The sequence below is a fragment of the Rhea americana genome, unplaced genomic scaffold (genome assembly GCF_003343005.1).
Source record: "Rhea americana isolate MKP2758 unplaced genomic scaffold, rheAme1 scaffold_88, whole genome shotgun sequence".
NCBI lineage: Eukaryota > Metazoa > Chordata > Aves > Rheiformes > Rheidae > Rhea > Rhea americana.
This window is the reverse complement of record NW_028187066.1, coordinates 2,526,173-2,538,694: the sequence shown is the minus strand read 5'-3', so window position 1 is coordinate 2,538,694 and position 12,522 is coordinate 2,526,173. Positions and strand designations below refer to the sequence as shown.

At 35.5% G+C, this 12,522-nt stretch overlaps 1 protein-coding gene across 1 annotated transcript in view; it reads right to left on the bottom strand.

The window, feature by feature from the left end:
• The window catches only part of LEMD3 (LEM domain containing 3), a 51,510-nt gene that overhangs the window by 18,903 nt on the left and 20,085 nt on the right, over positions 1-12,522 (bottom strand). The window contains exons 3-4 of the mRNA XM_085323842.1: positions 8,558-8,595; positions 6,327-6,393 (exon numbers count right to left, since the gene is read on the bottom strand). Coding sequence (XP_085179968.1) covers positions 6,327-6,393; positions 8,558-8,595 — 105 coding nt within the window. The remainder of the gene's footprint in view (positions 1-6,326; positions 6,394-8,557; positions 8,596-12,522) is intronic.

The following is a 12,522-nucleotide window of genomic DNA, read 5'->3' as shown; positions in this document are numbered from 1 at the left end:
ATCATTTTTTTTTAATTTTTATACACACATGTAATGTATGTATACACCCACAACTGTCCCAAAAAAACCACAGTTTGACCATGTCAACACAAAAAAAACAGGAAAAGCCAATTTCAGCCAAATCAGGGTTAAGCCTTACCTTCCTAAATTCATGCCAAACTGTATTATTGCCAAAGCTACAGTAAGGCAAAGAAAGTTTAAGGTATTTATACATATACATAGTATAAACAGTGTTAAATAATTTTGTAAAAGTATTTAAATTAAAATTAGAAATAATCCATAGTTGAATGTCCTTTAAATAGAGCAATTGAGGGTATTCATTACCTACGTGAACAAGAACATTCAAGGCAACCTGAGGAAGTTAAATTAGCACACACTAGCAAGTCACGGCATAGCATTTTCMTGTCTGTCATTCAGTCATGATAGGGGCTTGCAGGGAAACACGTTTCTGTGAAGTAAGAGTCCTTTTCAGACTGCTAGAGCAACTGTTTGTTTAGCACACTTCAAGAGATTTAAGTCAATTCTGGCTGTGTAGGCACATCAGCCTGGAGGGGACACGCTTCTCTTTCACTGACAGGCTTTAGAGAAACAGGAACATGATTTGTAGGACAATGTTTATACGCTATCCGACCTGGCGCTGCTGCTGTAACTGAGCCCATATGCGTGCCCGTGCGCACAAGCGGGATCAAGCACTGAGCGTGGCTCCGTGCGATGGTTTGGGTGTGTAAAAATCAAGCACTGAGCAAGGAAGACACGACTTGGACACAAAGTTGTTCACTTGCTAATCAACATGCACTATTTTCAACTTTGAAAGCTTCTACCTTTACTGTGGTGGGAAAACTATATAGAGATTACTGGTGAAAATTGACACAACTCCTGGCAAAAATTAGAAATTATTACAACCTCCCACTGGAGTTGGTGGTTATTCTGTATAAAACTTAGGCAAACATTTTGTGTAGTATAAGCTCTGCTCTGGTAAGCTTTCATGCCTGTCAGTGAGGTCGCATTTCGAGATTAGTAAACTATTTATCATATTCATACAGTCTCTGGTGTAAGCATACTGTTTTGCATTTAAAATTGAAGAAATAAATGTGACAAAACTGAAAGTTATTTCTGTAAAATCCTTATATTCAACCTCATCCAGGTATTAAATTGTATGATAGGTACTAGTTTACTTTATGCTTTTTTTGCTGTTTGGTAAGATCTGAGGTTTTCCTAATAAACATGTCAGTCATGATGTGACTGAACATTTCAGATGGGGAAGCAGGGGGATAAGGAAGAAGGAAGCTTTCTGCTTAGGAGTGTCCTTAAATTTTTATTACTTTATTTATATACTAATATCTATACATATATATATATACTATAGCAGGAAAGCACAATTATGATTCAAAATAAGAAGCACTAAAAAAAAATACCCACACACGAGCAGATTCTGAAAAACGAGCTCTTAAAAACCAGTGTCGGAATTCACCTTAAATTTTCACTCTTAGAAGAACACAGTACTGCATCTTATGCTAGGACAAAGCTTCCCTATAGAAGCTGACTGAACTACTTCAATGGTTTTAAATTCTAGTATTATTTGCCTCATTCCAGGAATTATGTTTATGTAGTATGCAACCAGTCCACTATGACTGAATTAACTGCCAAAAAGCCAGTAGACAGCTTCTTCATAGTCCTGTTTCTGAAAAAATTTTCTAAATATATTCCCTTTAACTAAATTCAACACTTAAAAAAAAAAAAAAAAAAAAACACCTTTGCTGCCTAGGCTCTGAGAATGTCTCAAGCCCATCAGTTTAACTTATCTTCATGCAATTCAGGGGGTCGGGGGAAGACATCACTTCTATCTTGCCTCCCACATCTGATACTAGTAAGCCACAGTTGTATAGTTTCTGTCCTGTGTAAAAGCTGCTGGAGATGCAGCTTTTCATTCCAGCTCATCTATCACTGAGAACAATCTAGTATCTTCCTTCTGAGAAGCTCAAATTTAAAAATCTGTAGCCAATCCAGGAGTCAGACAATTTTTATTTTTTTAAACTGAGAACAGCAGGATATTCCTGTATGCCATTTCAGTCACTGCTTTAGCTAATGGTTCTGCAAATGAAGGTTTATTTTGAATTACTTCAGTGCAATCATTAACCACTTGGCTTGGAAAACCACTTTCCATACTCTGAGCCAAAAATGTTTCCCAACTGTTCCACTTGAGGCCCTATATCCAGGAATAAAACTGAAGCAGAGGGAAAAGCCTTAAACAGGTCTGCTGCAAGACACATTTGAGCTCTTTGTAAAATCACCCCTCTGTTAAAATATCTATTGCAGGCTTACAGAAATTATGGATCTCTTTGCTGAATCTTTTCTTGGGCACAGGCCACTTCAATTTCAAATGCAATCAGAGAAGCATTCCACTTGCATATGCAGGGATGTAGTATAAAGTAACATGCACACATTCCAGCAATGATCAAGAAATTACCATTTAGCTTATGTTGATGTACTTGTGCAAGTAACAAAATTAGTCGAGTTCTTCTCCTAGAAATACTTTTAAAAAAACCCTAAATCCTCAGCTCTATTTTTTTTTAATTTAAGTCTGTACTCACAATTGCTTTCAAGACAGAAAATCAGACCTGCTTTTCAGTGCCGATCAGAATATTTGAAACTGACTTTCATTTGGGCATTTAACTTAATTTATAAGATCCCACATATATTTTAAAACTGTGACTGTATATTTGCTTTACAATGTAAAGTGTTGTCTTAAGTACCAGAGCCAAAACCCCATGGATATCTAACACTAAGGACATGCATTTTGCTACTCTATAGCTTGATGTGATATAGTCAACCAGTACAAAAAGAAAGAGCTTAAAAAGCATTTGTTGAACAGATCTCATTCTTACAAGTTGCTGCTAGCAGGACCCTAAAGCGGGTAGCAGAAGAAAAGCATAAGAGTAGAATAAATGTGAAAGCAAGTAAGAATGTCTGATTTCTCAAGAGCAAGTTCAATAGTCTAACACTTTGTGAAAAACCAGAATTTGCTAAATAGTCTTTAAATCACTGGTTGAAAAGAGCACAGTATCAATTACCTGAAGAATAAAGARTGACAGAACAGAGAGCCTAAGACAGAAATGAGATGCAGTAGCTGACACTATTGAAATACATATTAAGGAACTAGTGTTTACCAGGATTTTTCCTGTAGCCATAGATTTATCAGTAAGCCTTATTACATATGGAAGTCTAGTTCACCCTTGTATGTAAAGGGCTTGTGCTGTTCATTAGCTCAGAAGGAAACTGTCTGAATCTGATAAACGACCACTGAGGAGCATGCCAAGCTAAAGAAACATCTTACTAAGCAAAAACCCTTCTCTACGTACAAGAAAGTAGGGTCACATCCATGGGTAGCTGCTTCTTGTGGGTATAGGGGCTAAGCTTATCCATTTTCTGTGTCTGACTGAAAAAGGACATGATCTCTGAGAGACACCAAAGCATCCAGTAATTAACATACGCCTGAAGGAAGTCCGATTTAAATAAAGTGCRTATTTCGGTTTAGGAGCAAAGTGATAGACACTGAAATACAAAGCGTCTAAAGAAATTGTTTTTAATTGATACTTTTAAGAAAGGTAGAATCACTCCACAAAAATATAAGAACACAAATTTCAATCCAAAACTGAGCAATGAAATTCAGTTTCTCCCGAGTTAGGGATTACTCACCAGAGGTTTGGCAGACTAACAATTCTGAAAATAGTAAGGTATTAAAGGTAATCTATTTTTGTGGGGGACAATTAAATCACTTCGCATAGCCTCAGAGCACCATTGTATAGAATAGGTACCCAGAGCTGGAACCTATCTTAAGTCAAGCAGAAATAATGAAGTGTTACTAACTTCCCATTCCACAAATGACTTTCAATGTTTCACCTTTTAAAAGAAAAGCTCCATCACTTGCTCTGCCAATTTAAGTTGACAAGGCAAGAAATTAGCKAAGTAAAAATGTAAAAAGCATAATACAGAGTGGGCTAGAAACCAAATTCTGAAGCGGCCATCTTGATGGTAGGCAGGATGTTGCATAAAGCTCAACAAAAGAGCCTAGTGCAAGTTTCCAGCCTGCCTTTGTAATATTAATAGTTATAATATGAACAAATGATTCATAGCCAAGTATGAAATCAGAGAAACTTCTAAGTATCCATGTGACAGGGAGACCTGAAAAAGCACCATTTTCAGTTAAACTATATTCTTTTACTTCTCTCTCTTTTGAAGTGACACCCTGTGTGTAACAGCAATACTCCTATCAGAGTCTGCATCTCTTTAGCAGCTTTCCGTGTGCTTTGACTCTTAAACAGCCTCCAGCTGCCGTGCCAGGTCTGTCAATGWGGGATTCAAAAGTGGATGGCAGACTCCTTCCTCTCGTACCTTGAGACACCTGGCATTGATGACAACTACTGTCTGCACATCAAGGAATGAGGTCATTCTTCAGACTGCTTGCAGTAAATTCAGCTCGTATGAAAGTTATTCTCTTGAGCAACCAGGTAACCTTTTAATATGGCTTCAATTTTGGGGATCATCTAACCAATAAGAATTATTACATTTTCTGAAAGTGTTTAAGATTCTCCTGCTCAGGAGAAGACTAACAGGGGCATTAAAGTATCTTCACGATCTACTAAAGAAAGTAGTCATTTTGGAGCGTATAAACTCCTCTTGTAAAACAGACAAACATAAATTTTTATAAGTTTATATGAACATATATAAACTCCAGTTAATGAAGACAATTCACTTTCTTTCATGGATGCAGAAAGGAGGTGCAAACCCTTTCATCTAGGCAAGAATATGTTTTACCATATAGCCACTGGAGGGCCAGCTGACACTAATGGAATTGCAAGTTGTTAAAGTTTCTCTTCAAAAGGAAGGCGAGAAGTAGTATATCTCATTGCATCCACTTAATACATTACTCAATGCTCTACTCCACACAGCTGTGAGTCTTGCAAGATGTTCCTGCACACCACATATTAGCTATACTATGTGGAAAAAAAATCATTTGACCCCAATGATTTATAGCACAGAAATACCTAYTGGCATCTAACAAGTGTGAAGTAGATTTAAAAATAAAAATAATCAAGATGTAATTAAACTGTGAAAGATCAACACTAAAGCAAACAATCTGAAAGCAACAAATTTAAGACCAARACAACTCTTATTTTGCATGCATCCAGGTTAAACATTACATTATGCTTTAACCCAAACAGTCAAAGAATAAAGGACAGATGTTTGGACACATGAAGAAACTTATTTCATTCACTGCAGACATTCTAAATACACAGAAAATTAAAGCTTCTGCCAGAGGAAGTATTCTCTTGCAATATAAAGGTACTAGAGAGTTGTTCAAAACTCTTGAAAGATTTCCTTTATGATCCTGGACACAAACTCACAGCCTCATACATGACACTGAATTGTGGGTTTGGGTTTTGGTTTTTTTATTTGTTTAAATATTCGAGATGCATCTGTAACACCTGATAATTGTGTACCTGTGGAAAAAAAAAAAGCCTTTTTGGTGAAACGATGCTGGGAAAACAGCAGTTGGCACATAGAATGGTAAGGCTTAAGAAAAACCTGAATGACTGCCTTCTAAATACTGGGTGGGTTAAACAAGTAAGTATGCTAAAGGATGCTAAAAAAAAAAAAAACAGCTTAATAATTCAGACTCACCGGATGCCCAAGTCACAAAGTTTAGTTTTATCATTTCTCAATTGTGATCTGTATATATATCTATGCAATTTAAAAGTAACAATACTGTGCTTTTGCCTAGAGTCATAATTAACACAAATTTTAATATTCAATAATTAATATTAATCCTAAACATCATCTCTGAAGCATTACTATACAAAGTACTTTTCATTAGTATACAATTAGTTTGATCAGTTGGATTAATTTGTCTAACAAGGCAATCCTGTTTAACCGCTGCTGTTCATTGCATTAGCGAGCATTTTTTGATCACTGTGAAATAATTTTTTCAAGCAAACACTTTCCCTATAGCAAAATAACTACCTGTAAAAGAAATGCATATTCCTTACCACATGCAACATATTTAAATCTTTTAATGAAATCTGATTAATAAACAATGAACAGATTAGATCCAAAATCATAATAATCAAGATATTCAACAGCCTATTCCATTAACTCAAAAATGTTACAACAGGAAACAGCTATATTGGTGAAAAAAGATAGCTTATGGAACTCCAAATGGGTATCAGAGCCCCAGTAAAACATCAGTTGTTGCAAATCACTATCTGAGCATAGACTTTTTCATAGGTATAACACCCCTCTTAGTCACAGTGTTTTTAAATTGTTACCTGCTACTTGTGCCAATTTATCGTGAAGTGCATATAAGCTGTTCATCATGAGACTTCTTTCATCTTCCTAGAATTAGAAAAAGACATTAACATTAAAACAAATCTTAGAAGAAAAGCATTTTCTTCCATTTACCATTTACAATAAAGATATATTACTTTAATATATCATCAGGAAAAACAGCTTTTTATACATAGAGAGCAATGGTGTTTCATGCAATAACAATGATGTAAGCAATAGATTTTGATTCAGAGTACTTACAATATAATTTTTTCAGATTTTGASTGAAAAATAAACTAGCTTGACAGGCCCATTGGAGTTAAGGCAGCAATTAGAACTGACAACTCAGAAGGTTGTTTTAAAAACTTCAAGCTCAGTTTAAAATCAAGAAAGCTCTGCTCTAAACAATCTTATTCACACTTCTATATAAACTACTAGTATACTAAGACCTATTTCCCAGAATAGGCATGAAAATGAGATATCTAAGTGCTAGTTAAAAAAAGGTAAAAGTTCTTTATCAAGATATAGAACAGTATCACTGAAATGCACCAAGAAGCATTTTATACTAGAACAAATTATTCAAAATTTGAAAGTGATGAATGCGCAATTACATACATTGAGCACTAAAGGCTCTTCTAAAAGTTTTTTTGGGGACCTGGCTCTGACATAAGTGGCCAAATCAAATGGCAGARATAAGATGAGAGTCTTCATTCAGAAAATATGCCAAGAAAGCTGTTTTCCACTGTTTGGACATCTACTGATTTCACATATAGAATACTATTTTCAGTATAATTCCTTGATGCAATAGTACTACAGCTGACAACTTTTTAAATAAAATTGCTACCAAAAAAAGAATGCTTTTTTTTTTCATTGATCAAATATTTGACAAATTAATTCTCACAGATAATGCCAACAATGACCAGCATTACCTCTGGATATTTACAGGCACTTAGTCCTTTAAAACTGTCACTAGCTAACCTTGTTAACTCATTTTCTGGTTAGAAAATACTGGGCATGGCAGAACAGGAAAATCTGCACCACCTCTACATGCCCACTACCAACACCCACATGCACAAACTCCAAGAACAGTGCTCTAAGCTCAATTTATCTTTACTGGATACCCATAACTTCACTTACATATACAATGAGACACACACACCTGCACTATTTTTGGAAGTGATCTCTTATTTCATAAATTAATGGATGGACTACATAAGGAATTGTTCATAGCTAACCATCAAGCATGGAGTAGGATTATTATGGAACAGCAGACAAAATCCACACAGGAAAGAAAAACAGAACAGGTTCTCGAGCAGCTGCATCTGATGTGCAAGACTCATTCTCCCTGCACTATTAAAACATCATTCTGAAAGAATCCTCAATTTACCTCACAAAATTCAATTCATTCAAAACATTCGAAAGTGTCTTCTTCCAAGAGATTAGCCAAGGCTACCTACTGAAAATATGTAACAATTCACTTTTTGAAGAGCTCAGTTCTAGACAAAAAACAAAACAAAAAAAGAAACCCATATGATTTGCTTTGTGGTACTTGCACATGTCTAGAGAAAGCAGATCCTTATGTTTATAGCCCAGGCAGAAAAACTGGACCAGAAGAGAGAGACATCAAAATAATAAACAGAGACACTTAATGGTGATATTTCAAAGCAAGTTATCCCAATACTCCAGTTGAAAGAATGAATGTGGAAAAAAAAAAATAGAATCAAAGTGAAAGAGACAAGCTATCTAACCTATTATCTAACCCCTGCTCTTCCAAGCCCCTAAATAAGATCAAGGAGTTTGAAGTCAGTCATCTCCTATCAGCTGTCCTTGCAAGCTTGAGAAGCCAAAACACGTACATGAAATAGTAAGGGAAAAACCTGATAAATTTAGTTTCAAAACTCTCATGACAGCACAAGTTCTCCTCACGGTTCTACAATACAAATTTTGCAACGTTTTACATAAAGCAGTCAGCATATGAAAGACAGTAAACCTTGTAATAATAGTTATATTGCCAGAAGTGTAGATTTTTTGGGTTTTGTGGGGTTTTTTTATTTTTTATTTTTTAGGGGGGAGGAGGTGAGAAGAGAAACACAAAAAGTTAAAAYATTAAGTAGAAGGAAATGTGTTAACCTCATGCACGACAGTCTGATATTGCACCCTTCCAAATAGATCGATACTGTTTTTATATAATCACTCGACAGAATCAAATACCAATATTAATTGTTTTACTTACCTGTATTTTTTGTAGTTTGCCACTGAAAGGATGTTTAACTATCAAAAAAAAGGAAAAAAAACCATTGTATTGTCTGAAAATACTAATAAAGTATATCAATATTGTAGTTTTATTACAATGATTGTTGTATCCTTTAGATAAAAGCTAACAAATCCGTAATAAGACAAATAACAATAAGACAGCTATTAATGTTTGATTTAACTGCACCTTTTATATTGAATTGTGCTGGTATTTACATTTAAATCAATCTTGTACACTTACAAATTTCCAATTATTTCTGTGCAAACATGCTTATCATTTACCAAATTCTTGCTTTAATTACTCAAATACATTCAAATCACAATGTTCAAGTTTCTACACACCCTTAGCATTTTGTTTAACACACAAATAAAATTGAACTTCTTCACTAGAGAACAATCCACACAGCACAAAGCAGTACAACTCATCAGCATCATTTGTTTTGATGGGAATAAAACATGACACAATGAGAGTCCAGCTGAAGAGTGCAATGCATCTAAATGACCATTCTTTCTAAATAAGAGTTTCCATAGGTCACAAAAACCTAAGCTTATCTAGTATATTCCTCTTGATTACAGCAACAATTTCTTTGGGGAAAAGAAGCTGCAACTAGACAGGCAATTTGTGCTATGCTCCCAGCTTTCAAGAATGCCTGAAAAGTTAGGAAAGGAGGAAGCAGTCACTATTGTCTTACCTTTTTATGATACAAGCTGTTTCACACACATTTTGGCCTTATACATGAACTAGTGGTTCTAAATCCTGTTGAAACAGAAAATGAAGTTTCTACTGGCCTTAATCCACCAAGCACAAATACATAAGAAAAAAAGTCCTGGGAAACCTGAATGTTGAGGGTCTAGGCTGTAAGTCTCATCACTCTGATGTTAGCAAGCACATCAAAAACAGGTAGCACTTGAAGGGGCACAACTCCACATACAGCTACTTCATTTCATAATAGAGTACTTCCAGAAGAAGATTACCTTTCACTACTTCTAGGTCTGMTGCATTTGCTCAGAAATTATTTCTGGAACAAAATTAAAATCCTGCATTTTAAAATCCCGCAGTTCGATTTGCAACGCCAAGACACAGCAAAACACAAAAAAGTATCTTAAGTAGACAGTGTTCAAAATATGTAACGCTATTTACTCCAATAAATATGTTTCCATTCCCCCAAGCTATTCTAAATATGTACCTTGCATATATAATGCTTCATACGGAGGCTCTAAAGAGCTGGRAGCAATACCTAGCAGATTAGCAGCAATTCTATTTCCACAGCATTCCTGCTTGCACCTGAAGGTACAGCAAGAGCCTCTGATACCACTAAATAGTTTGACTTTGCATAAAGCATTCTCGTGCACATACATATTCACAAAGCATCAAGAGCTGCTTCCCTGTCAGTCAGCTGATTTACGCTGACTTCTGAACTATCACCATGAATTAAGCTGATCAGTTAATTCAGTTACACATGGGTAAAATAAGAGAAGTAAACATAGAGGCACCAAATCTCTCTTTTAGGGGAGAGAAAGGATAAAAAGAGAACCCACAAGTCAACTTCAAATCAGGGCCACCCTGACTTTGCCAAGTGTAACAGCATTTCAGTAAATATAGTAGCACTTCTACTAAAAATATAGTTTTTATAATAAAAACAGTTAGGAATCATTTGTAAGACAGCTTAGTTTCTATTAGCTGCACAAACCACCATAGCACTGCTGCCAGGAGTCAAACACTGACCTGCTTCACCTTATTTCTGAAAGGCAAGTYTGAAGCGAGAAAGTCACTAACTGTTCCATTGCTCCTACTTTCAGCAACCAAAATGAGCACATCTCTGCAATTACAACCAATAGATGACATATCAAAATAAAACAGTGGGACAACCAGAATGGTTCCTGAGCCAAGGAGAAAGTGTGACTCAAACTTTGCAAACAGTAGTCTGTCCATGTGCCTGACCTCAAGAGAAAATTGCCCCATAATAAGCATTTCATCTTCCCCTGACACAGCAAGAGGAGGACACAAGAACACACAAATACATAGAAACACACTAAAAAACAAAACCAAAAAAATACAAAAAAACACTATCACACAAAAACAAAACACCCATCCATCCAACCAAAAAAACACAAACAAAAACAAACAAACAAACACAGGGATTGATTTTCAGAGATGTCTGAGTACTTGATTCTGTCATCAGATTAATTAAAACTGACAGAAACRGAAGATGCTCAAGCATTCTTTTAAACCAAAACCTATAACAATTCATGAGTTTGTTCCATAGGTACAAATTCTCAGACACTGCCTACTAAATGACCAAGCCATGAACTCTACACAGCTTCTACGTATTTCATTCATTAACTCAGCAGAACATTTCCAGCACACTAGACTTTTAATCTAACTAGCCTAAAATGGGATTAGGGAAACCCAGCCAACGCACTAGATGACTGCCAACCCCCCGATTTGATCATTAGCTATCCAGACTGGATAATTATGTAATTACRGGCTCTTCGCAAAGTCATTCTTATTAAGCATACATAATATTTTGACTATATGATTTTAGATTTCGGATGGGGGAAAGAAAACAAAATAATGTGTATATTTCAAAAYCTGACACTGATTTTGGCACTCATAAAAGCCATGGAACAGAAATGCAATACTCCTTGCAATGCAAATGCATCTTTGCAGGCATTCAAGTATTGCAAACTGGAAACTGCAAGCTGCAATTTTATACACACAAATACAGTACAGCAGTCAGATGAAGGCTCAAGACTACCCCAGCATCACTAATCCTCCTCTCCAAAAGAAAAAAGGAAAAAAAAAATCTTACATATGAGCAACTTCATATTTGGATAAATCAAAATATCAATTTTTCCAAGCAATCCAGATTAGATACGTCAACATTTACCTCTCCTTCAAAAACAGCAAAAAACAGACTCACTTTCCTCTACCAGTTATCTATCAGAATATTCAATCAGTCCCTGTAGCACATTACTGTAACTCATACATTGTGATTTCTATGACATCCCTTTGAAGTTAGTGATTTTGTGGCCAGTTAGCCAATAAATGAGCTCTATATTGTGTAACATGGCATTATAGCATTGGATGCCTCATGCTTAAGAATGCAAGCATATTAAATGCAACTACAGCAATATATCAGTTGCATACACAATCAAGTTATTAATCAATACAAATTTACTGCAAAACCCTGATTAATTTGAGTTTACAATGCTAACCCTTCACTACATTACTAATTCCCCTACTCTGAATCCACCCGTTTTTGACTCTGTCCAGGATCTAAGCTGTTATCCAAATCCTCTCATCTGCTTTGACCATAGATGCAATGGTTTTTATCAACTCCAAGGGACTAAGGTATTTCAATACACTAAATCAATATTGGTTCAGAAAATTGCTTCACTATTCTTAAAAATATACAAGTATACTTTAAATAGTAATAATTTCTTGCTCTACCAATATAAATGTTTATCAACTCTAATTACTAACAGAAACATTCCTTATGTGAACACATCACACTTCCAAGTCTTCTCCTCAAAAAGTGTTCAAGACCCTCTACCAGATAAGCAAGAATTACTAGCCTTCAAAGTAACCTATCAAGGACAAAATTTTGCGTATTTATCAGCTTGAAAGAAAAAGTTCTCATCTATTCATGCTACTAAGTCAAAATCAGCCAACTGACATGAACATTCACTACTTTCAAAACAGAGAGATGCAATAAACCCTACCTGAACATGGCAATAAGACAATCTCATTACCCCATTAGAACTCCCCAGCCAGCAGTGAGACTGAAAAGCCTGCCAATTTTACTTGGCCACACACGAGCAYTGTCACTATTTTCACGTAAAAATATCTCAAAAAATAGAAAGCAAATTGTACATACTTCATCAAATAAACTGCAATAGCTAAACATTCTGCATAAAGAAAGCGATAAATGGAGAAGAAAG